This window comes from Eubalaena glacialis, chromosome 5 (assembly GCF_028564815.1).
Source record: "Eubalaena glacialis isolate mEubGla1 chromosome 5, mEubGla1.1.hap2.+ XY, whole genome shotgun sequence".
NCBI classification, from domain to species: Eukaryota; Metazoa; Chordata; class Mammalia; order Artiodactyla; family Balaenidae; genus Eubalaena; species Eubalaena glacialis.
Genome location: NC_083720.1, coordinates 153,692,885 through 153,719,805, shown reverse-complemented (window position 1 = coordinate 153,719,805; position 26,921 = coordinate 153,692,885). Strand labels below are relative to the sequence as shown.

At 44.0% G+C, this 26,921-nt stretch overlaps 1 protein-coding gene across 2 annotated transcripts in view; it reads right to left on the bottom strand.

Annotated features, from left to right (window-relative positions):
• Positions 1-19,332, bottom strand: part of GASK1B (golgi associated kinase 1B) — a 56,954-nt gene extending 37,622 nt beyond the window's left edge. The window contains exons 1-2 of one of the 2 annotated variants that reach the window (XM_061192666.1): positions 19,159-19,332; positions 16,788-17,933 (exon numbers count right to left, since the gene is read on the bottom strand). In XM_061192666.1, the coding sequence (XP_061048649.1) occupies positions 16,788-17,700 (913 nt within the window). In that variant the 5' untranslated portion in view covers positions 17,701-17,933; positions 19,159-19,332. Of the gene's footprint in view, positions 1-16,787; positions 17,934-18,653; positions 18,743-19,158 lie in introns of those variants that run through there. The other variant, XM_061192668.1, reaches the window with a different exon arrangement.
• Positions 19,333-26,921: the final 7,589 nt, after the last annotated feature.

The following is a 26,921-nucleotide window of genomic DNA, read 5'->3' as shown; positions in this document are numbered from 1 at the left end:
TTCAGAGAAATGCAAATCAAACCACAGTGAGATATCAACTCACACCTGTCAGAATGGCCAACAGCAAAAAGACTACAAATAACAAATGTTGGTGAGGATGTAGAGAAAAGGGAACCCTCCTCCACTGTTGGTGGGACTGTAAATCGATGCAGCCACTATAGAGAACAGTACGGAGTTTCCTTAAAAAGCTAAAAACAGAGCTACTATATGATCCAGCAACTCCACTGCTGGGTATATTCCAAAGAAAACAAAAACACTAATTCTAAAAGATACATGCACCCCAATGTTCACTGTAGCACTATTTACAATAGCCAAGATATGGAAGCAACCTATGTGTTCATCAACAGATGAAAAGATAAAGAAGATGTGGTATATGTACACAATGGAATATTACTCAGCCATAAAAAAGAATGAAATTTTGCCATTTGCAACAACATGGATGGACCTAGAGAGTATGATGCTTAGTGAAATAAGGCAGACAGAGAAAGACAAATATTCTATGTTACATCACTTATATGTGGAATCTAAAAAAATAAAACAAACCAATGTATATAACATAACAGAAACAGATTCACAGATATAGGTAAAAAAAACTAGTGGTTACCAGTGGGTAGAGGGAAGTGGGGAGGGGTGAGATATAGGCTATAGGATTAAGAGTCACAAACTACTATGTATAAAACAAATAAACAACAAAGATATACAGTACAGGAAAATATATCTGTGATTTTTAATAACTTTAAATGGAATATAAAACTACAGAAATATTGAATCACTATGTTGTACCTGAAACTAATAAAATATTGTAATCCACTCTACTTCAATACAAAAAACAAATAAACAAACATTAAAAAAGTGTATAGCCTAGAAAACAGCAATTATCTACAATCTCCTACCCTAGTAACTGGTTCTGTTATTTGTATATTTACATCTGGTATTTTCCCATCCCTTTCTTTCACACCTGAAAAAGTAAATTGTTTTTAGAAATTTAAGGAGTAGAGCTTATGGTTAGCATTCAGACTCTAGAACCCAACAGACCTTTTGAATTCTGATCCTATTACTTCTTAGCTTTGTAACATTGGACAAGTTATATAACCTTTTCACACCTCACTTTCATCCTCTGTAAAGTGCGGGCAATACTGTACCTTCCAAAACAAACTTTGTTAAACAGGATCATGCATTTAAAGTTCTCAGCCTGGTGCCTAACATATATGCATATCCTGGAAAGGTTTTGCTATGACTATTTTTATATGCATGCATTATACAATCACATAATTCATCAGCCTTCTAGCCCTCATTTGTTTATTGAACATCTACTATGTCTCAAGCACTGTTCTAGGCCTAAAGCATACAGACATACATGCCAGGTTTTCAGTTGTTTGTTGTTTTGTGGGATTTTTTGCTTTCATAGAGTTTACATTTCCAGCAGGGAAAAGAGGCAAAAATTGCACAAGGGGAATAAACTATTTGGAATCACCTTATGTATATAGTTTATCATAATTGTTTCACTAAATGTTACATTGCAAACATTTCTCTTACAATTAAATATTCTTAAATAGTGTCACTTTAACTGTGATACAATAATGTAGCCCAGTGGTCGGCAAACTTGGTCAAGGGCAGACGGTGAGTATTTCAGGCTTTGAGGGCCATACAATGTCAACTAGCAACCCCATTGTCATATGAAAGCAGTCAAAACAATATATAAACAAATGGTGGTGACTGTGTTCCAATAAAACTGTATTTACATACCCTGAAATTCACATTTTTTTGTAATTTGTAATTTTCAAGTGTCATAGTAGTATCATTGTTATTTGGATATTTTTTTCAACCATTTAAAATTGTGGAAACCATTGGTAGCCCAGGGACCACACAAAACAGGCTGTGGGCTATCTCTCACCCACAGACTGTAGTGAATCAATCCCTAATCTAGTGTATGGGTTTATTGTGTTTCATTTACCATTTCTCTCCTTTAAATCTTAAAATTTTTTTGAATGATACATTTTCTATTAAATGGTTCTCAAACTGCCACAGGGAGCTTTCAACGGATGGGAATAACTGGTTTTCAGTTAACATCCTCTGTTTTCCTCCACATGCATCTCCCCTCAGCAAAATATTCTGACTGCCACAGAAACACATTCTGTCCTGCCACGCCTGGCATCAGTCACCGCAGGGAAAGGGGCTTCCGGAAAGCAGGGTAAGCGGCAATTCTCAGGCTGAGCCAGGCTGGATGCCCTTCCTTCCAGCCAGCAGGTCTTGCAGAGTATTTGTGCACGTTGCCCAGGCTGGTTCCAGATCTCAGAGCTGTGAGGAGCATTCCACTTTGTATAAAATACGGCTGATAACAGAATTGAATGAACCTTGACAGATCTGAAGGGATGACAGAAAAATACCCTTTGAAAGCAGGAAACAGGTTAAAGCAACTTACCTGAAGTGTTTCAGAGATGAGGAGCATTTATCTCTTCGCATTTGGGTTTGTCAGAATGATGCAGTACTGGGCTCTCTAGAGAGATCTTAACGGTGAAGAGAGAAAATTCTAACTGTCAGAATGGGGAGGAAGTGGGGTTTTAAAAGAAATGTGGGTGTTCCTGTGAATTAACGGTTATATAGCTGTCTTTTAAAAAACTGAGACTTGCCAGTAAAACTTATTTTTTCCAAAATCTGAAAATCTCCCCTGAATTTTGATGTTCTCCCAAGTCGTTCTTTATTCAAAAGCACAAAGAAGACATTCTTGTGAGAAGATGAACGTGAAAATCCACTAAGAATGAATGCTATACACAACCTCTTCTGCCCTGGTGTATCAGGTGCCCTTCACCTTGAACCGGTGACCAGTTTTGTTGAACTACAGCGGGAGTTATCAGTGAATGTCTGCATCTATCACCGGGCAAAAACAAGTAAAAATATCCTGAGCTCTGAAATCAAAAGCCTATTTTATCACATGGGCCAAGTTCCAAGCTTCTTGTGAACAAGACAAAAAGGAAAGTGACAGTTCAGCTCAGAGCCCTTCATTAAAAATAACTCCAAAACCCTCTAAAGAAAACAAAGACCAGCCAAAACTTGAGGCTCATCTTTGTTATGGGAAACAAATTCTGTCATGTTCCATTGCACCTGTCCGATGCATTGAAGGAAAACTTGAATGTTGCAGGTCTCTAATCTAAAGGCAAGTGTTGATGTGGGCGAACCTCCACTGAGAAGGTAGCAGGTGTCTTGATGTTAATGATCCCTTAAGTACTATCTGCTCTATTTTTCTACTGTGCCTCTCACAGTAGGGTTCTGGCGATTAAAAGTGAAAAAAGCAGGTAAGATCTCTTGGCTTAGGGATGGCGAATGTGGACAAGCCAGTCAATGTGAGGGAGGGTGAAATAGGATTCTGTGACAGTCTTGCCAGGGAGGAAATGTGCAGGATAAGATGCTCAGGATTTTAAACATTGTTAATTCACTTATTCCCAAAGCACGTATTTACCATTGTCCCCCAGTATCTGGACGCATCTGGTTCCTGTGTGTGCGATAGAAAGAATTCAGAGTGAGGCATACCAGAAACAGAGGCCCTGCAAGAACCCAGTCCCAGGCAAGGCCTGGGCCACAGCTGGGAGTCTAGTGGAAACAGACAAGCACGCGTGTAATGACGATCAGGTTGCGTGTCTGCCAGTTGAAGAGTGTTTTAAAGGGACCATGGGAAGGAAGGACTAAAATAAAGGCTGAGCTCTCAGTGCCAAGCCAAGCAACGAAGAACTGCCGGGCCCCAGCATAGCGAAATGAGGAGCTCTGGCCATTAACAAGGAGAAGAGCCGTGTCTGGAGAGAAGCTGAGTGCGTGGGGTGGAAAAAGAAGTCACAGGTGTAGATTCTACTCTTGACGGCATCTCTGGTCTCCACAGGACTCAAGCCACCCTGACTGAGGCAACGGGTTCCCCAAGGCGTGAAAAGTGTGAGATCCAGAGACACTGAAAATACAGCACTGTCAGATATTAGAAAGAATCAACCTATATTAGGTTTTAAAAGGGGAAGGTGGCAGAGAAGCAGAATTCCATAGATTTTATACATGCAGATTCCATGCAGCCAACCAAATCCTCAATACAAGGGCTTGTCTTAGGAATCCAATTTCTGGGTGATTTAGAATACCGTTCTTCCAACAAAAATATAAATGTATTTAGTTACTTTCCTAACTGTTTCACTAACTGGTTCTCTCGAGGTTGGACTCAGTTAAAATAATCTCCATGTTTCCTCAAGCGTTAGCTAAGCATGAAGCACTTCTGACTTCCTCTGCCACAGACGACTGAAACAATCCAAACCATCGGTTCTACTTTAAAAACATACAACCCAGCAATCCCTCTACTGTGCTTATACCCTGAGAAAACCATAATTCAAAAAGAGTCATGTACCACAATGTTCACTGCAGCTCTATTTACAATTGCAGGACATGGAAGCAACCTAAGTATCCATCAACAAATGAATGGATAAAGAAGATGTGGCACATATATACAATGGAATATTACTCAGCCGTAAGAAGAAACAAAACTGAGTTATTTGTAATGAGGTGTATGAACCTAGAGACTGTCATACAATGTGAAAAAAGTCAGAAAGAGAAAAACAAATACCGTATGCTAACACATATATATGGAATCTTAAAAAAAATGGTTCTGAAGAACCTAGGGGCAGGACAGGAATAAAGACGCAGACGTAGAGAATGGACTTGAGGACACGGGGAGGGGGAAAGGTAATCTGGGACAAAGTGAGAGAGTGGCATGGACACATATACACTACCAAATGTACAATAGATAGCTAGTGGGAAGCAGCTGCATAGCACAGGGAGATCAGCTCGGTGCTTTGTGACCACCTAGAGGGGTGGGATAGGGAAGGTGGGAGGGAGACACAAGAGGGAGGGGATATGGGGATATATGTATATGTATAGCTGATTCACTTTGTTATAAAGCAGAAACTAACACACCACTGTAAAGCAATTACACTCCAATAAAGATTTTAAAAATTAAATAAATAAAAACAAAGTGTCCTTCTTTGTTCTGAACCTTTGACTAATGGACGGGAACTTCTGCTTTCTAGGTCTGCCCTGGACTTCCGCTATAAAAATGGGAACTCCCAGACTCTTCCTGTCTCAATATTCCATTTAGAAAAACAGGAACCAACCTTGACTTCAGAGGGTCATGATGATGGAGTCACTGCCAAGCTCCACAAACGATTGCATTTTGCCAGTAAAGTCTTGGTCACATCAGAGGGACCCGGTCCTGGGCCATTTAATGTTGGTGAAGGTAGATGAAGAAGCCATGAATTGCTGACTGGAGTGAGCTTCCTACAGTCCAAAGCTCATCACATCACCCCTCTTCTTCAGACCCCTCAATGATTTCCCATTATCTGCGGGATGAAGTCCATATCCTTCCATAACATAAACCCACCCACTCTCCACTCACCACCGCCAGCCCCTATTCTCCTTTTTCCAGAAAGGTTTGCAGTTTCCAGGCACACGCTGCCTTCACAAGCTTCTCACACATCGGTTCTCTCCACCCTTCTGTACCCACCCACAGTGACTTTGAAGAACCAGTCTGACATTACCGCTTCTAGAACTTTCTGCAGTCCCCCTACCCACCCCCTATACACACACATCCCTCTCTGTGCCTGCAGGCTTCCCTAAACATATCTCGTGGAGGTCTTTATCCTACCTGTCTTTTTTTTTTTTAAAACATCTTTATTGGAGTATAATTGCTTTACAATGGTGTGTTAGTTTCTGCTGTATAACAAAGTGAAGCAGCTGTAGGTATACATATATCTCCATATCCCCTCCCTCTTGCGTCTCCCTCCCACCCTCCCTATCCCACCCCTCTAGGTGGTCACAAAGCACCGAGCTGATCTCCCTGTGCTATGCAGCTGCTTCCCACTAGCTATCTATTTTACATTTGGTAGTGTATATATGTCAGTGCCACTCTCTCACTTCGTCCCAGCTTCCACTTCACCCCTTGTGTCTTCATGTCCCTTCTCTACCTCTGCATCTTTATTCCTGTCCTGCCACAAGGTTCATCAGTACCGTTTTGTTAAGACTCCATATATATGTGTTAGCATACGGTATTTGTTTTTCTCTTTCTGACTTACTTCACTATGTATGACAGACTCTAGGTCCATCCACCTCATTACAAATAACTCAATTTTGTTCCTTTCTATGGCTGAGTAATATTCCATTGTATGTATGTGCCACATCTTCTTTAACCATTCATCTGTCAATGGACATTTAGGTCGCTTCCATGTCCTGGCTATTGTAAATAGTGCTGCAGTGAACACTGTGGTACATGTATCTTTTTGAATTATGGTTTTCTCAGGGTATATGCCTAGTAGTGGGATTGCTGGGTCATATGATAGTTCTATTTTTAGTTTTTTAAGGAAGCTCCATACTGTTCCCCATAGTGGCTGTATCAATTTACATTCCCACCAACAGTGCAAGAGGCTTCCCTTTTCTCTACACCCTCTCCAGCATTTATTGTTTGTAGACTTTTTGATGATGGCCATTCTGACCGGTGTGAGATGATATCTCATTGTAGTTTTGATTTGCATTTCTCTAATGATTAATGATGTTGAGCATCCTTTCATGTGTTTGTTGGCAATCTGTATATCTTCTTTGGAGAAATGTCTATTTAGTTCTTCTGCCCATTTTTGGATTGGGTTGTTTGTTTTTTTGTTATTGAGCTGCATGAGCTGCTTGTATATTTTGGAGGTTAATCCTTTGTCAGTTGCTTCGTTTGTAAATATTTTCTCCCATTCTGAGGGTCGTCTTTTCATCTTGTTATGGTTTCCTTTGCTGTGCAAAAGCTTTTAAGTTTCTTTAGGTCCCATTTGTTTATTTTTGTTTTTATTTCCATTTCTTTAGGAGGTGGATCAAAAAAGATCTTGCTGTGATTTATGTCAAAGAGTGTTCTGCCTATGTTTTCCTCTAAGAGTTTTATACTGTCTGGCCTTAGATTTAGGTCTTTAATCCATTTTGAGTTTATTTTTGTGTATGGTGTTAGGGAGTGTTCTAATTTCATTCTTTTCCATGTACCTGTCCAGTTGTCCCAGCACCACTTATTGAAGAGGCTGTCTTTTCTCCACTGTATGTGCTTGCCTCCTTTATCAAAGATAAAGTGACCATATGTGTGTGGGTTTATCTCTGGGCTTTCTATCCTGTTCCATTGATCTATATTTCTGTTTTTGTGCCAGTGCCATACTATCTTGATTACTGTAGCTTTGTAGTATTGTCTGAAGTCAGGGAGCCTAATTCCTCCATCTCCGTTTTTCTTTCTCAAGATTGCTTTGGCTATTCGGGGTCTTTTGTGTTTCCATACAAATTGTGAAATTTTTTGTTCTAGTTCTGTGAAAAATGCTATTGGTAGTTTGATAGGGATTGCATTGAATCTGTAGATTGCTTTGGGTAGTAGAGTCATTTTCACAAGGTTGATTCTTCCAATCCAAGAACATGGTATATCTCTCCATCTGTTTGGATCATCTTTAATTTCTTTCATCAGTGTCTTATAGTTTTCTGCATGCAGGTCTTTTGTCTCCTTAGGTAGGTTTATTCTAGGTGTTTTATTCTTTTTGTTGCAATGTTAAATGGGAGTGTGGCCTTAATTTCTCTTTCAGATCCTACCCTTCTTGTAGGACGGGTTTGGTTAGCTGTCTCTTGCCCTCAAGCTGGGAGCCCTGTGAGAGCAGGGACTGGTTCCCAATCATCTTTGGTTCTCCAGCTCCTGCCATAAGTCCCGATCAAAGCAAGCATTCAACAATGTTGAGGAATGAATGAGTGAATTTTTCAGAATTCCCCAGTTTTCACCTCCAGCCCTTAGGTTCTAAGCAATGGTCAATGGGCCCTGAACAGACGTTTGGTTGGTGTGACCTCCTAGTAAGCAGTGATGTCACTGTCCTCACTCTAAGTGCGTTAAGAAGGATTGAGACACTTGAGAGGTAGAGGTGGGGGCAGGGGGGTTTCCAGGCCCTCCTTCTGCCATCCACCACCATGTCTCCATAATCCTCTGAGACTTGGGAATGATGAACACAGGGGTGGTGGAGACACCACTGCCTCGCTCCTCCTGACGCCAAATCACCGTCATGAGAAGGTGGACAGTTAAGGCGTCGGGGCTGCACTCGGGAATCAGACCGAAAGGCCGCGGAGGCGGTGGCTTTCCATGGGGACGCATGATTACGCCGCCACATGCACTGAGGGTCCAGGTGATGCGAGAGGATAATGATGGTGGTGCAGACGGTGATGAGGAGAGGCTGGCAGGCCCTGCCACCCACGTATGCATCCCACCCCACTGCCTACGACCTGCACATACGCTAGTCTCTGAGCCTCACTTTCCCCACAGGAAATCTGTCCGAGAACATCTGATGTGCAGGGCTGTTGCGCGGTTTGGTGAGATGGTGAATGTAAAGCGATTCGCCCTCCACAAACGGGAGAGACTGGGACCCTCCACCACCCACTCCAGGCGCCTTCTTTACATGACAATTTGAGGTGCCTGTGTATTTAGTTCACGTGAACATCACTCTAGAGAAACAAACTAAGGAAATCTAAAGCGATAGATCACCAAGCGCTGACTCAGCTTAGAAACTGAATGAAAATAACACACAGCAATCACTGCGCGTTCCTATGCGGGGGGCACTGTTCGAGGTATTTTATCCGTATCGGCTCACTTCATTCTCACAACTCGATGGGGTCAGTACTGCTATCAATACCATTACACTCGAAGAAATAAGGTAGAAAGAGATTAAGGGAATTCACCCAGGTCACACAGTAGAACCAGGATTCAAATTCAGGGAGTCTAGACTGACAGTCATTATGAAGCTAAACTGTATTCCCCCAAATGTATACGTTGAAGCCCCACGCCCAGCACCTCAGAATGTGACTGCATTTGGAGAAAGCGCCTTTGAAGAGGCAATTAAGTTAAAATGAGGCTGTTACAGTGTCCCTAATCCAATCTGACTATCCTAATGAGAAGAAGTTTGGACACACTGAGAGACAGGAGGGGGACGGACCACAGAGGAAGGAGCCTATGAGGACACAGTGAGAAGGCGGCCATCGTCAAGCCACGGAGAGAGGCCTGGGAAGAAACCAAACCAGCTGACACCTTGACCTTGGACTTCCAGCCTCCAGAACTGTGAGAAATAAATGTCTTCTGTTTAAGCCGCCCATCTGTGGTATTTTGTGACAGCAGCCCTAGCAAGCAGATATGTCCACAATCTGAACTGCAAAGCTATTTGAATTGGAAACTATACAGCTCCTTCCCCACGTTTAGAGTCACAAATAGAAAGTAAATGCTGTCAGTTACAACCAAATTCGACCGAAACGTCAATATTTGCCCATTAACTGAGGTCAGCACCTGTGCTGTCCTTAAACCCGCCCAGAGGTGACAACAGATTCAGTCCCAATGGAAAGGTCATGACCTTGGGCTCAGGCTGGTGCTGAGTGAACCTTGAAATCAGTGGCCATAAGAAGAGTCCCTCCAGGCCACTGAGCTGTCACATGGTCGAATGGTGTCAGCTGCAAGGGGGACAGGGATTCTTGACTCTTTTGTCCACTGATGTGGCCCCTAATGACTAGAAGAGTGGCTGACACATAGCAGGTGCTCAACAACTATTTCTTAAAAGAAGAAAAGATAAATATGATGCTGTAGAAGGGAACAGATTGCATGGAGCTGAGGAACATGCATCTTTCAGGCTGTGAGCACCGTGGCAACTACCGGCCACTGTCCCTTCTACCCCAGCCTCGTGTGAGATCGGGGGACACTTCCAGGGACACAGCAGAGAAGGTCCCCCAGTTCCCCCACTTTGCCGAAGAAGGTATGTAGTGAGCAAACAAGACGACAGTGGAGCCCAGCACTGCTTGAAGCCCACGCTCAGTAAACTTTTGTTCACTTATGAATGTATTTAGTTGATCAGCTCAACTTGATTGCTAAATAATAATACCCTTAGGGCTTTTCTGATAAAGAACACAATGTGGGCTTCCCTGGTGGCGCAGTGGTTGAGAGTCTGCCTGCCAATGCAGGGGACACGGGTTCGAGCCCTGGTCTGGGAAGATCCCACATGCCGCGGAGCAACTGGGCCCGTGAGCCACAATTACTGAGCCTGTGCGTCTGGAGCCTGTGCTCCGCAACAAGAGAGGCCGCGATAGTGAGAGGCCCGCGCACCGCGATGAAGAGTGGCCCCCGCTCGCCGCAACTAGAGAAAGCCCTCGCACAGAAACGAAGACCCGACACAGCCAAAAATAAATAAATAAATAAATAAAAATTTTAAAAAAGAACACAATGTGCTTTCCATCCAGATTTTCAGAAACAAGACATGATTCCTATACTCCTGAGCCAATATTTTAAGAAAGTTTGCACCCATGTCCCAGACTTCTAGGATTTTGAAGTCAGTGTGTTTCCAAGTTGTGAGGGCATCTGGGTTATTGTCATAACTCCCTGCAAAATGCCTCTGTCCTCACCTGAGAGCCTGGGACGACATGAATTGTGCAGCTGCCACTTCCCTGCTCCGGCAGCCGCACCACCAGCGTGCAGCTCACAGCACTGCTCGCACGGACTCGAGAGGAGAGAGGAAAGTACCCACTGTATCCCTCCTGCTCTGTGACGAGACGAGGCAGTACAAGTCAGAGAACAGTGAGCTCAGCGGCATCTACACTGAATCTAAACGGAAGTGGGTGAGGTGCCTGCCGTCTGTCACCCAAGCAGCCCTGACACACAGCGTTCCTGGAACGAGGCTACCTAATCCAGCCTGACAGCTCTATGGCCGTAAAGCGGCATCCTAAAAATAAAGCACACATAATGCATCTCCCATGCTGGGCATGAAAAACAGGACGATGCTTAAGTGCTGCCAAAAAGGTAGCCCTTGGGATTCATTTGCATCTCTGCGCAGACTGCTGGGGAGCTTGGCCCAAGTGCTCCGTGGAAGATCACAGGGCGGCTGGGGTTCTGCTCTCTACATGGACATAGTCTGCTTTGTCTTGTCTTAGATACGTATTTTTAAATATTTTGTTTAAACAAGTATTTAAATGTATCAGTATCACATAGTATCTGGTGACCTCTATCATGATTGATGATTTCTGCAAGGACAGTTTGGCAGAAAACATACTAATACATTCAGTCATATTTGCATATACACGATTGTTTACGGTCAAACAAGAAAATCTGGGAAGCGTTGGCTTGTATTTAAACAACAACAACAGCCCTTGTAGCCGTGTTCAGGGTAGTATGGCCATACTTCCTTTGAGTGAAAATATTATCAATGTTAAGTGGCTGAGTTGAAAAAAGAAGTTAAATAGAAAGATTGGCCTAATGGTAAATCAGAAATCACCATGTTAAAATTTGAACGTTGTTGTCGCTATGCCATGATTATATCAAGTTATATTGGAGAGGTAATGTAGGTCAAGAGAAGCAACATGAGGATACTTTAGTATCAGACAGAACTGGGTACAAATTCCACTTCCACTGCTCACTAGTTATGCGTCCTTGAGCAAATTTCACACCTCACCGAGCCTCAGGATTCCCATATATAAAGTATCAATACCATCTGCTGTGTGGAATTGTTAAGTAATGCAATAGTCAAATGACACCAAATGCAGTATAGACACTCTGTGAGGCATAACACTAGATTCTTTATAAGTTTACAACTGAAAAATACATCATTATTGCAAACATGGATTTCTTTACGAGGCCTTTGATGCTATATTTCAATTCACTTTTGCATTTCCCACACAGATACGGACAGGATGAGACTCTGGTCTAGTGGTCATGGCTGGATTTTGTAGGGTGGTACCCTCCTGGCCCTCCCTACCTAATTACAACCTTGTCCTTCCCCAAGTACAACCTTCTCACTTTCTGGGATGTCTTTGGAGTGACACCTGTCAGAAAATGGTCCAGTGTACAGTTCAGGGCCAGTAAACCTGCTAATCTCACATATATATTTTTGGATTCAAGGAGAGTCATCTAGAAGTCATCAAGTTATACAACCAAGAACCTGTCCCAGACGAACCTGAGCTAGCGGCTCTGGGCTGATAGGCTCACCTGTGTCAGTTTTACAAACAAACAAACAAATAAATAAATACCTGAAGATGAGCTTTATCATTGGGACCTTTTGTCTTTGGGCTGGATGAACAGAAAGTTTCATCTGAGAGGCTGGGGTGGGCACATCGTTCAGTCACAGCCTCTGATGTTCTTTTGCATCTCCCTTTGCATCGTATGTCTCCTTTTTACATCCAGGTAATGTACATGACTTTCGGCAAAGGTATTTAATTACACTGGGCCTCTACTTCCACATCCACAAAAGGCCTCTCATAGAGTACCCACCTTATAAAAAGTTTAGGAGGATTTATTGAGATAATAGGTGCATGGTACTTAAAACAGTGCCAGTAGATGGTAACATTCAATATTACTCTTGCTATAGTCACGGTTGTTGTCTCCTTGAGAAATAAGAGGTTCCCATAGCCCGTATCTGTGCATCAGTGCACAAGTCGTCAAGGTCTAGTTGTGTTAGATAACCAGGTATACAAATAGGTCGTGGTGATGGAGAAAGAAGACACACCTTAACGCCCCCCAAAAGGATTTGGTGAGGAAAGCAGATTGATAAAGAGGAAAGTCTTGGAAGTTACAAGACAAGGGCTTAAATTCTTTCTGGACAATTAACTCATTGTATGACCTTGAGCTGCCTTCTTCTTATCTTTCTTTCTTCTCAAAATTGAGATAAGAAAGCGTCTCCTGCATAGGTTTCTTTGAAAGATTAACTGCGATAAGCCAAATATCTATATTCGACTCACAAGAGACTAGCGATGTTCTTGGTACTAAGCATGAATTTATTTTCACAAACATTCATCAAAAGTCAGAGAACAGAAACAACACTTAAGGCAGATTATTTACAGGACTGGCTGACTATCCACTCTCCCAGATATGAAAAGATCTCCTCCCAGACCAAGCCAGATCATCAGAGAAATGCATACCTAAGCTGAGTTCTATTTTTCCTCCTACAGAAAACTCATTATCAAATTACATTACAGTGTGAAGCCACAGACCACATTACATTGATGGTCCTCACAAGAATAAGCTCCATAAACCTTATTATTTGCATGATACAGAGGCTGCCAAGGATATTTTTCTTTACCTTTTCAATGAGTTATTTATAAGAATCTCAAGGAGAAATCCCAGCCTGGATTTAGGACTAAAATGGTAGTACTTGTCCTCAGTTTTTGAAGCCAGAAGCAAGTACAGATTTACTGTTTGGAGTCAGTGAAACAGACCAAAAATGCATTCTTGCATTCATTCAAAAATATTTATTGAGCAACTACTATGTGCCAGACTCTCCACTGGGATCGGGACATTCAATGATGAGCACGACAGGAAATGTCTCTGCCTTCACAGATCTAGAGCCTAGTGGGAAAGAAGAGATGATTAAATGAACAACTATAATTATAAAGCAATGATATAGAATGAGCCAGAAACAGATGCTGGGTAACAAGATAAGATCCATCACCCCCTTAGGTAGCTAGGGAGGCACAAATAAAGCTAAGCTTGGACCAAGAGAAGACTAGGAGGACTCTAGAGGGAAGATCCACACATCTGTGGAAATCAAGGGAAGAAAGACACAAGTCAGGAAAAGACTAGAGGTAGGTGAGTGAAGAGAGATACCTAGAACCTAAGACTGTTAATCCCCTACCGTGAGCAGAACTGATCTATTTATGTACTTTACATCAGTACAATGTCTCCATGAGTAGAATTATATTGTGTAGAGTACTCATAACTATAAATCATGTCCTAGCCTCTTGAGGAAACTGGTCTGATTTTATGACTCTCAATAACTACATTCTAGTAGAAAGTATCAAAGAAAGAATAAAGAAAGTTCTGGTATTACTTGAGATACAGTCTTAGGTATTTAACTCATCATATTGAGAGTCATGTCAGTACAACCTTGTTGGTATCTTTCCATCAACACTTACTTCTGCAAAGAGAGAGGAACACCAGTCTACATTGGAATTATAAATGCCTCCTTCAAATTTAATGCAACTGCCTTCTTCATTCCCAAAGAAGCTGGATATTCAGAGAACAGAATTAAATACCTAAGAAGTATCCTGACACCAAAAAGTTTAACTAAGCCAGCAGGAGACCTACGTTTTAGTCCTAGCCCTGTCACATGAAGAAGTGATATGTATCCAGAGAAAACTCTAATTCGAAAAGATGCATGCACCCCAGTGTTAATTGCAGCACTATTTACAATAGCCAAGACATGGAAGCAACCTAAATGTCCATTGACAGATGAATGGATAAAGAAGATGTGGTATATACACAATGGAATATTACTCAGCCATAAAAAGAATGAAATAATGCCATTTGCAGCAATATGGACGGACCTAGAGATTATTACACTAAGTGAAGTAAGTCAGACAGAGAAAGACAAATATCATATGATATCACTTATACGTGGAATCTAAAAAAATGGTACAAATGAACTTATTTACAAAACAGAAACAGACTCACAGACATAGGGAACAAACTTGGTTACCAAAGGGGAAGGGGAGGAATTAGGAATTTGGGATTATCAGATACACACTATTATATATAAAATAGATAAACAACAAGGACCTACTGTGTAGCACAGTGAACTATATTCAATACCTTGTAATAAACCATAATGGAAAAGAATCTGTAAAAGAATATATATATGTATAACTGAATCACTTTGCTGTACACCTGAAACAACACAGCATTGTAAATCAACTAGACTTCAATTAAAAAAAAGAAATGATAGGTGAGGCTTGGAGGCTATATGAGTAACTCAGTGAACTTGGAACCTCATGTGCTTCGTGTAGTAACACAAATAGCAGTATTTATTGAAGGTTTACTGCGTGTCAAGCGCCAGGTCTACGTGTTTTCCCTGTATTAACTAGCAACAACCTCCTGTGGTGGGTACTGTTGTCACTTAGAGCTGAGAACATGGAGGGTCCGAGAGATACTGTGATGTCTGTGGGTCACACGGTTGGTAAATTCAAACCCAGGGGTCCAGCTCCAGAGCTCAGGCTCCTAACCACTACTTTCCTCTCTCAACTTCCGTCCAGGAGCTCCCAGGGAAGCTGGAAGGACAATCAGAGTACCATGCCTCAGGATACATTCAAGCACGCATCACCTCTTCTCAGGGCCTTTATGACATGAATGAACGGCAAGGGAGCCTTCCAGGGGGACCCTCTGCCCTGCTTGGTCCAGGACAGCCTCAGTGTGTGCCCGCTTCTCCGTGCCCACCCGCATCCTCCCTCTCTCCAGGGTGCACCTGTCTGGACAGAAGTGGTAGCGTCACCTAAGCCCAATGGCTAAGAGCTGACGTTTTGAAGTTTGCTGGGCCTGGGCGCAAAACCCAGCTTAACCATTAACATGAGGCCAGTTACTTTGCCTAAATAAGCCTCAGCTTTCTCATCTCCCAAGTGGAGATAAGAATCGCACCTACCTCCTAGTACTGCTGTGAGAAACACAGGAGTCAAGATGTACAGAGACGCTATGTCTCAGTCAGCATAGCGCTTAGCAAATAGTGAGGACCCTCTAGAAATGAGCTTGTACCACCAGTTGATAGAACGTCTGAGAGGCTTTCTCACATCAGCATCATCGTGGCGGACGCCTTTGTGAATCCGAGGCATCGAAACACACCTGTGACTCTGCAGCACTTAGCCACGAACCAGGATGAGTAGGCAATGCCAAGTCTTTCTAAGTAAACCAGTGGTACTTCAAGAAGTACCCATTCTAAGACTAAATTATACCCCTGAAGCCATTGAAAATGCAGTTTGGCTTTTGGCCACTCCCAAGGCTTTAATCCATTCCAGTCCAGACTCCATGGGAACTGGGCTGAAATGCTACGTTTTGTGGTGACAGGCAGTAAGGAAATAGCCTTTGAGCTTATAAACTCTTTGGGGTCCTTTTTAGCCTCTTGGACCAGCCTGGATTTAGAGTGGCAACTTCTGGGATCACTCTGCTTTCAAACGCAGCCAAGGACACACCCTACTTTGTGCTGGAACGCTGGAATAGCCTTAGGATTCAGAGAAAATCCTTTCTATGGCGTGAGCATTGTCACACACCAGCCCTGACGCCTGCAGCTGAATCGGCAGACTCCACACCCCAGAACCTGCCACAATGTTTGCCACCTGACGGCATCTCTCGGCACTCAGGCTCAATAAACCATAGTCATGGACTTGGAGAAGCCACGTGGCTGGTTGCTATATACGCTGAACAAATCACCTCTCTTGGCCTCATTTTCTTTGTAAACTAAAGCGGTCACGTCCATCGTGAAAGATGAAGGGGTCGAATCTAACATGGTCTGGCTCTGGGCCTCTTAAAAAGATTCCATCTGCCGAAGAAAGATAACCCTCTTCGCCTTTATTTTTAAAAACTTCCAGTGCGCAGGATGCTACTTACTTCCATACAAACCCATTTACTAATATGCCTGACTGTCAGCAAGTTCTTTGCCTCCACCCCGGCTCCCTCTCCTCATCACGCAAATTGCCACTGGCTTTAATCAGATGTAATAAGCCTCTGGGAAGCGCAGCGAGGGAAACGGAGAGCACAGATTGCACAGCGGGGGCTTCTCTCGCGTGTGCAGCACAGCATCGCCCGGGCGCTCTCGTGTCCTCCCAAAGCTGAGAAAACCGAGGACGCCAAGCGTATGGAAAGACGCGCTGCTGCTCTCCAAATGGGAAACGCGGGTGGAGAAAATCATTTAGAAAAAGAGGCTGAGGGAAAAGAGGAAATCAAGCCCAGTCTCCAACAGCTGCAAACAAGAAGCCCGGGAAACGGTTACCTTGGATGAACTCGGATTTCCTGCTCACAGAAGGCAGGGTCCGGTTGAGTCCCAGGATCCTGTCCAGGTGGAAGGCAAACACCTCGCTCATGTCCAGAGGCTGCTTGAGCAGCCCGCAGGGGCTGGGGCCGCAGGCGGGCGCCGCGGGCCGGCCGGTCCCCTCCAGCACCAGCAGGCGCGCTCTGCCCGCGGGCCAGGCCGGCTGGAGACCCGCCACCGCGCCGTCGGCCAGCAGGCGCATCCGGCCGATGTCTTCTCCGCTCAGCCATGACGGGGCGCTCTCGCTGTAGATCCTGATGTTGCTTCCCTCGGCCCGGGGCAGCTGCACATCTGCGTCCCCACCTTGCGCTCCCAGACCCTGCCTCCACCCCCAGGGTCGCTCCCCAGCCTTGGCCAGGTTTCCTCCCCGGACGTGCCCGGGCACTTCAGCCTCAGCTGCCCTTGCAGCTTCCTGAGGCTGAAGGGACGGTCCCACCAAAGCCCCGGGTCCCGGGGCCTGAGAAGCCACCGCATACTTCTTCCTGCGCTTGGGTTTCACGGTGCCGCGGATGCTGGCGGGCTTGCTGCGCTTGGAGCGCAAGGTGATGTACACCACATTGTTGGGTTGCAGCGTGGTCCCATTGCCCTGGGCCTCGGGAGGGGCCAGCGTGCCGTCCAGGGGTATCTCAGGGAAGGGGGCCTCGGCGGTGGCCCGGCTCCAGTGCGGCCCCCTGCGCGCGCGCCCTCCGTGCGGGGCAGAGGCGCGCCCCACCTGGCTCACCAGGAAGCCCAGGTAGATGGCGCAGGCCGTACCCAGCAGCAGGTTCCTCCTGGTCCTGGGGCGCCGGCTGCTCCAGAGTTTCCGCACCCTCGGGACGCACAGGGAGGAGAGGAACCAGTTGAGGAGCTGCCCCGGCTGGTCCGGACGGCTCATTTCTGCGCCTCATCCACATGCTGAGCAGGGTTTAAAGTCTGCCGTCGGCTCCTTCTGGCATGATGCATGGCTTTCTGAACGCAGCTGTCGCCTCCGCGCAGGTGTCTAAGTGGTCGCCAGTGGGCCGAGGAGGAAGTTAAGGGCGGGTGATGGGGCCGGGAAGGCTTCTGACACTGGCCACAGCAGACCTTCTGAACCCCGTCAGCCTCCCCGAGGAGAAGTCGGGCTAGTTCCTGGGAATGAATGGACACAGAGTGAACTGAGTCACAGCCTCAGACTCGGTCAGTTCCTCCACAAGAGGAAAGGAAAACACGGAACCTTTCCTTTCATCACTATCACCACGAAATGATTTTTTAAGTGAGGTTTAAAAAAAATAGAAACAAGATAGATGTATAGATTTGCTATTCAGTTTCCATTAGTGAAAACCAACCACCAAAATCCAAGACTATTTTATAACTTGCAGCTAGAGTCATTTAATTTGATCCTGAAGGAAAAGCATTAAAATTGGACAAATCCAGGCTTTTCGTTTTGAAATTCAGAAATAATTTAAGAAAAGTAACCAAAGAATTTAAAAATCTGTAACTATCTTCTATTTATTTTTAAAAGTCCTGCGTTAACTAATTGGACAGAAGCACCAAGTATTAACATTCAAATTCAGAAACATATTCTCTTAATCGTATGGTACAGTCTTTTCTTCATAATATATTCCATTATCTTACTTTAAGGGTTATTATAATATAAAGCCATACATGCCCATGTATCTTGGAAGCAATTACATTTATTCAGTCACACATACACACACGCACACACACGCATAAACACAAAACACACATCTAACTGCTTTTTATTCCTTTTCTTTTCACCAAAGTCAGCTGAAAGAAGAAAACCAAAAGCCCTCTAGCTCTACTCTTTCACATTATTAAAAAGAAGAACTGGTAAGCAATCTTACTTACACAGCTGGCCCCGTGCTTGGCTCCAGGAAGAATGTAATCCCTGACGCTAATGCAAAGAACTATTAAAGGCTGAGGCATGTAAGTAGAACATATTTCATGGTCAAGAGTGTTCCACATTTCAAATATTTCAGCTCTGCTTTCAAAGCTCCCTTGAAAACTTCTGATTGCAAAGCAAAACGGGTACTTGTTAACTGGCTGCTGACAACCCACTTTTAAGATGTGTAAGGGTTTTTTTTTTTAATATTGTAAAAAATAAACTTTAATTTTAAATTCTGGGGGAAAAAAAAGCAAATGCCGTATTTTTCCACTTATTTTTAACTCCTGGGAGCCCTCTAGTGTCCTGTTTGGAAACAGACTCAGAAGTGTCAGCCTTTTTGGTGTTAAAAAGCATTTGAGAGTGTTCGCTTAGCAGCAGTGAAATAAACACCTCACGAGGTGAATGCATTCACCTCTCTGTCCATCCCAGCCTCCGGGGATTAGGGCACCAACGTTGCCAGGGACTTACCTTTCCATCCTGGCTGTGTCCAGAGTAACATTGGTCTCCCACCGCTTCTGAGAAGAGAAGGCCCAGAAGTTCATAAAAAGGCAAGAAAGGGTTAATGCAAATGAGGGAGAAAAAAGAACAGGCAGATAAGAGTACACATCGGTGGGAAGAGGCATTTATAGTGTGCCGTTGCTCGGTGCAACAGTTCACAAAAAGAAGTTGTGGATTCTCCCTGATTGGAGGTTTCTTTTAAAAACAGGTTAGTGATTGGTGTAGGTGGCTTGCTTGTCCTGGCACAAAGGCAGCGGTTGATGACCTCTGGGTCTCACTTAGACTTATTGCTTTTGCTTCTACAGCAAACAGAGTCTAGAAGGCACGCAGGCAGGCAGGGGACAGGGAATGTTTTCCCCACAGGAAAAGAAGGTTGTTATAGGGGGGTGAGGGCAGGGAGTGGAAATTAGAGTACGGTGTGTAATTGTAAAAAGACTATATTTAACAATGCGGAAAAGATCAAGGCATTGGAATATGTATAGAAGGAAAGGATAAACTTCCAAGTGATCAAATGTATACTAGAACTGTTCCTGTAGCACTCAAACTCAGACCATTCTTCCTAGAAGCACCCATAGATTCTGGCTAAACTGCATGAGAACTTAAGCATCAAATTGATTTCCTTTGTTATCCAATACTCTTTTTTTAAATTTTATTTTATATTGGAGAATAGTTGATTAACAATGTTGTGTTAGTTTCAGGTGTACAGCAAAGTGATTGTTATATATATACATGTATCTATTCTTTTTCAAATTCTTTTCCCGTTTAGGTTATTACAGAATATTGAGTAGAGTTCCCTGGGCTATACAGTAGGTCCTTGTTGGTTGTCTGTTTTATATATCGTAGTGTGTATATGTTAATCCCAATCTCCCAATCTATACCTCCCTACCACCTTCCTCCCTGGTAACCATAAATTCATTCTCTAAGTCCATGAGTCTGTTTTGTAAATAAGTTCATTTGTATCATTTTTTTTTTTTAGATTCCACATATAAGTGATATCATAAGATATTTGTCTTCCTCTTTCTGACTTACTTCACTTAGTGTGATAACCTCTAGGTCCATCCATGTTGCTGCAAATGGCATTATTTCATTCTCTTTTATGGCTGAGTAGTATTCCACTGTATATATGTACCACATCTTCTTTATTCATTCACTGTTGATGGACATTTAGGTTGCTTCCATGTCCTGGCTATTGTAAACAGCACTGCAATGAACATTGGGGTGCATGTATCCTTTCAAACCATGATTTCCCCCGGATATATGCCCAGGAGTGGGATTGCTGGATCATATGGTAGCAATACTCTTAAAGCACACTTCCATGAGCCCAGAATTATTTTCTAGATAGTAAATATTAACTTTTTGAAAGGAAACTATAACCAAGCTGGTTTGTAAAACTATCTTGTTATTTTCAGTATTCAGAAGAATAACTGACCTGAACTCTTTAAAAAGTAAAAGTAAGTCTTTGGCAGAGGGCAGGTTCTACTAAGCAGAAGACTCTGCTAGCTGTTTCCAAGGCAGGTTTTTTTAGTGGAGAAACGCTTAGGAAGTAGGTAAGAGTTGTCTGACTTAGTAAACTTGGTTGACTCCTCTCGCCCCCAAAATGTTTGTCCCTGACACCTCATTGAACTTCTTGGAGGCCCTTCTCCCAGTCCTGGCATCTGACAGGGAGTCACCATTGCCGAAGGGGAAGGTCTCTGGTAGAATTAAGAACCGGCTCATGGAATCATGGGTGTAGCTAATATATTGATATTACAAATACACTGGATAAACAGGGCTCAGCAGATAGAATCAGAAAACAATTTGAATCATCCTTCCCACTGCCTATTCAAACCCACTCTGTGCACTCGGAGCCCTTTTCAACTCCTTTGGATAAAAATTCAGGCATAATTTCTGTAGTCCGACTTTTTAAAATTTCTCCATCATCTGAGCCGCAGACACACACATACACAAACATAAACGAATCAAAAGTTAGATTCTATGTAGTAGTCGAGATGTTCATATTTCTTTTACGTTTACAGCATTTCCCCTCTCAGGCAGTTTGCTGTTCCTCAAAAAAGTATGGCCAAAATCTACTGAACAGGGTGAAAGGAAATCCATTTGGGATTGTTTTTTCTGTCTAGACTACCCGTTCCTCATCCTCCCACCCACCCACTTGGCTTTGGGTTTGGCTCTGGCTGTTCCAGAGGTGAAGGGTGTTGGGAAGGGAGAGGAAACAGCACAAATGTCCTTGCTGCCCTCTGACGTTGTGAATTGGCGTACTGGCCTTCGGGGCTGGGGAGGTGCATGAAGCTGACCCTCTAGGGGGGAAGGTGCAGTCACTTTGAAGATCGTGGCCTCTCTGGCTGGCTGTCGATGTCTGCTCAGCCCCTTGGAATCTGGCAGCCCACTAATCTGTGGAGATCACCTTGTTTCTTCAGGCCCTTCTCTTGGAAAGCATTTGAGATAACCAGCAGGCTGGCTTTCTCGCTTGGGCCTGTGTGTATCGCGCACAAATGGTCCAACAGACACAGTCACGTCCTCTGTCTCAGCAGCCTCAGGATCCCCAAGATAGCAGCCGCCTTCCCAGGCACGGCGATCCCACACCGCACTTTGGAATGTGCAACCATTCCCATCTGTTGCTCAAGGTCACGGCTGAAACTGAACAGAAAGGTATTTTCTCCTGTCAGGTATCATGGGACTCCAGAGCAAAGTTCCATTCAGTTTTAGAAAAATAAGCCTGAATTCCTTGAGTGAGTCACGGTTTGAAAATTTGTTGTCGCGATGTAATATTCACATACACCCCGTGAGGACACATAGAACACTCAAAATGTTTGTTACTGCTCTGAATATTATTAGCTCAGAGAGACTGATGTGATAATATTACCTCATACCTAAAGTATTCTCTCTCCATTAAAAAATAAATCTATAAAAAAAAAAGAAAAAAGAAATAAATCATGAGCAAAACGAAGTGGAAAAGTAGACAATAAGACAATGGTGTGGGGCTTCCCTGGTGGCGCAGTGGTTGAGAGTCTGCCTGCCAATGCAGGGGACACGGGTTCGAGCCCTGGTCTGGGAAGATCCCACATGCCGCGGAGCAACTAGGCCCGTGAGCCACAACTACTGAGCCTGCGCGTCTGGAGCCTGTGCTCCGCAACAAGAGAGGCCGCGATAGTGAGAGGCCCGCGCACCGCGATGAAGAGTGGCCCCCACTCGCCACAACTAGAGAAAGCCCTGGCACAGAAACAAAGACCCAACACAGCTAAAAATAATAAATAAGTAAATAAATAAATTTATAAAAAACAAAATAAAACCTCATAAAGAAGTTACAGGTTTTGTGTTATGTGTTGTAGAAATACGTGCACTTTTATCTGACACTGATGACTCACTGCTAAGGACATTTCTCCTATTGACCCACACCACCACACCTATAGTCTCAATAGGAGAAGCACTTTCAAAGAAAACCCCATGTCTTCTCAAAGCTAGACTTACCCATCTATGAAGCGACGCTGAGTGTCCTAGGTCCGTCTCTCACGTGCGACCAAGAGAGCACCAATAGGCCTATTTCCAGGGGACGAACTGGCTGGCCTTTCACTGCATTGGGTCTCCTCCCCTCTGTCTACTGTTATATCTGGTGAAGAGTAACCCTGCCCTTTCCCGGTGTAGAAGTCTCCCACAACAATCCCTTTAGCCTCATCTCCCTAGGAATGTTGGTTCCATTTATTTAAAGTTGTGTTTGTGTTAGGAAGGTCCCGCCACGTGCCCAGAAACTGAGCAATGTTTCCAGAAACACAGCATAGTATAGGAAACAGGTAAAATATATGAGAGTCAAGCTGACACATATTGGAAGCAACAGATATTCATAGCGTTGTCATTTCACTTCTAGATAATTAGATGATCTATGCATGTGATAACAATCAGCATTTGTTTTATAATTCTGAAACCCAAGAACACACAGACTCATTGTGGAGTACAGAAAAAGTAGGTAAGTCTGAGGTAAGTTCCTTCTAAAAGCCCGAGACAGACTAGACAACTAAGCTTCTCTGTTTCAGCCGTCGATACTGAAGGCCTCAATTCTCTGTTTCCAACCCACACTCCCAGGGAAGCCAGGACAGACAGACACGCTGGCCCTGGGTGTTCTTGGCTTAGGACAGAACGCCCCAAGCAGCAGTGGTTTTCAGCCTGTGTGGAGGGATGAAGAGGGGATAAAGCACTCTCAATCCTTAGGCTCCTTGCAGGAAACTAGTGCAGAGGAAGGATCTCTTCTCTCCTCCCCTAAAGCAAGTTGGTGTCAAAGAAATAAGCTGCTGGCCGAGTACAAGTAAAGGAAGGAAGGCCCCCTGGCAATCCTAGATTAAATTGGGCACATTAGAAATGGAGCTATAAATAAACACCTTAAAAGTACAGGAAAAGAAGACAGAGAGAAATCTGGGGTCGTTTCTACACTTGTATCTCGTTTTGAGACTCAGTTGTGTTCCCCACGATGGTTCAGGCATGTGTGGCACATCTGATAAATTGTTGGGCTCTGAAAACCACACACACACGGTTATAAATTGATAAAGAAACTGGATTAGAAAAGACAGAATGTGTTGGTGTCCTGTATCTGGCCCGTCCACCCTATGCATTCAAGCCCCAGGAGAGAACTACAGGCAAAGCCTGATGGAGGGATTTTCAGGTTTTATTCTGAGACACCGAGGCCCTAGCAGTACACGCTGGTTTCCAGGCAGGAAATGGGGTGCAAGGTCAGGGAAGAGCCCATCCTCCCCGTCCCATTTCCAGGCGTTGGCAGTTTGCCAGTTGGCAGTTGAGAATCCCTAGACCAGTGGTTTTCAAACTCTGGCCTTGGACCAGCAGTATTAGCTCCACCTGGGAATTTATTAGAAATGCAACCCTTCAGCCTCACTCCAGATCTGCTAAACTAGAAATTCTGGAGGAGAGGCCTTGTAATCTGTATGGTAACGAGCCCTCCAGTTATCTGATGCATGCTTATGCTTGAGACCCATTGCCCTGGTGGACAAACCCCAAAAAGAATGGGGCAGGCCAGGAAGAAGAGAGGAAAATGCCAAAGGAGGAAGGATAAAGTAAAAAGTTCAGAAGACTTAAAACCACATTATGCGAGGTCGTTCTGTACCTTTTCTCCCTTTATGAATTGTGTTCTATTTCCTCCTAGACATTGCATCCATTGGATTAGAACACACAGAGAACAGGTTATATCACATACCCAGCCGCCCACCTTCACCACCCAGCCCTACGATTCGAGCCCCTTTCTCAAAGCAAGGTCATAACCCGTAAATACTGGGAAAAGAAGAAATTTGAGAGAGACTGACATTCACAATCCATGGAATGAAAACCAGGAGCCCTCGTGGCTGGGTGTGGAGGAAAATCACAGAAAGAAATCAAATCCTCTACAGGCCAGCACCCGTTCTGCGTCCATAAAGATACCTTTTACAGTAAAATCACAGTGGTTTCCAAAAAGCAGTCCTCAGGTTCCCATGGCCACATGTAACGTGTATCATAGCAAAAATTATAAGCCAAAGAACTTTGGTAAGAAGCTTGGGATGGGTTCTGCAATTAAAAAGGTGAACAGATACAAAGCACTGTACACGTAGAAGAAAATCAATTATTTTTATAAGAATGAACATGTTGCTTCTCTAAATATAACACACCCCAATTATTTCCCTACAGGAAATAACCAATGCTTTGGTTCAAAAGGCACATTATTTTGCAGGTCTTTGGGGTATGAAGACAACCTTGACTGAGGTCATCACCAGCTCAAAGGCAATGCTCTTTGCTTTATCTTTGCACTAATTACTTAGGATATAGAAACAACCAGACAATAGAGCTGATGACAATAAATCTGCATTTAAATTCAGTGGAGCTGAGGAACTTGTAAACAAAATATTCTTATCTCAGCGAGGTGCTTTTGGCAGGTGCTGTGGACTGAATGTTGTCTCTCCTCGAAATTCACATGTTGAAACTCCAGTGGCCAATGTGATGGTGTTTTGAGATGAGGCCTTCGGGAGGTTGTGAGATCATGAAGGTGACGCGCTTGTGGTGGAATTAGTGCCCTTGTAAGAAGAGACAGAAGAGCATGCCTCCTCTCTCTGCTCTGGGCCGGATGAGGATACAGCAAGAAGACAGCCACCTGCCAACCAGGGTGAGGGCTCTCAACCAGAGCCTGACCACGTTGGCACCCCGATCTCAGCCTTCCAGCCTCCAGAACCGTGAGAAATAAATGTTTGTTGTTTTAACCACCCATTCTATGGTAATTTGTTACAGTAGCCTGGACTAAGACACCAAGAAAGTTCATTTTGCTCAATTTCCTCATCTGAAAAACTGGCGTTGGGCTTCCCTGGTGGCGCAGTGGTTGAGAATCTGCCTGCCAATGCAGGGGACACGGGTTCGAGCCCTGGTCTGGGAAGATCCCACATGCCGCGGAGTGACTAAGCCCGTGAGCCACAACTACTGAGCCTGCGTGTCTGGAGCCTGTGCTCTGCAACGGGAGAGGCCGCGACGGTGAGAGGCCCGCGCACTGCGATGAAGAGTGGCCCCCGCTCGCCGCAACTGGAGAAAGCCCTCGCACAGAAACGAAGACCCAACATAGTCAAAAATAAATATAAATAAATTAATTAATTAAAAAAAAAAAAAGAAAAGAAAAACTGGGGTTATTGTATCTAGTTCAAGTGTTGTTCTAACAATTAAATTATATGTTATATGTACGTAAAGCACTTAGCACAGTGCTTGATCCACAGAAGTCATGGCTTATTCACCTGCTCTTTTTCTTGCAAGGATGATGCGGATGACTGAATATTCTCTAAGGAGACTATAAGAAAACACCAGTGGGTAAAACATTGATCAACACTTAGTTTCAGGTTCAAGAAACAGTCATCAATCTTACTGAATTACTAATCCAGCAAATTATCCAGAATTTGATTCACTATTTCCTTCTATACTTAGCAAAGGACTTAAAAGATAATCAGGTACATTCTGCTGGCTACTTTGGATTCAGACCTTCAGTGATTTTTGCCTTTATTTAAAATTAGTCTATGGTAACCACTGGGAGGCTACAGTCAGGGGATCTTTAGCAATGTAACTGACATCACGGGGCGTCTGTCATACAAGGTATTACGTGTGGATCACACCGGGAAGGACTTCCCCTCGGGTGATTTGACATCTTCCAGCTGGCTAGACCTCCAGAACAATATTACCAGAACAATAATGACTGATGACAGTAGAAGTATAATACTTTAATATTCGTTTTACTTTTCTTAATAATAGCACCTCATAGGGTTAGCGTGAGGATTAGATGAATGAATAAATAAAAGCCCTTAGCATACCAAAAAGAAGCTAACTTGGTCATTGCCAGGACACTGTGCTGGGGAAAAGTAGACCTTAGAAATGTTTACTTACCATGGCCAGAAAGAGATTCAGAGTTGACCACCGCCTTTTGCTCACAGCTCAGGGGAGGGGTCACCGAGTTGTTGGACCATTTTAGACGGTCCTTCTCCAGGCAGGTATCTCCCTACTATGCAGACACTTGTAAGGGGTTATCAGAGCCTGAGGTGTCTGTTGCCATATCTTTAGACTCCTCCATTAGTCTTTTTGCTGTTTTCATTTAAAATATCCTTGCAGCAAGTACTTTGTGACAGGCACTGTCGAGTCCCTTTGCATGTAGCTGTGGAGAAGAGGGTTGACCTTCTTCTCGGATCGCACCGTCAAGGGGAGTTTGGGATCCCATCTTCCAGGCCAGACTCTCCAAG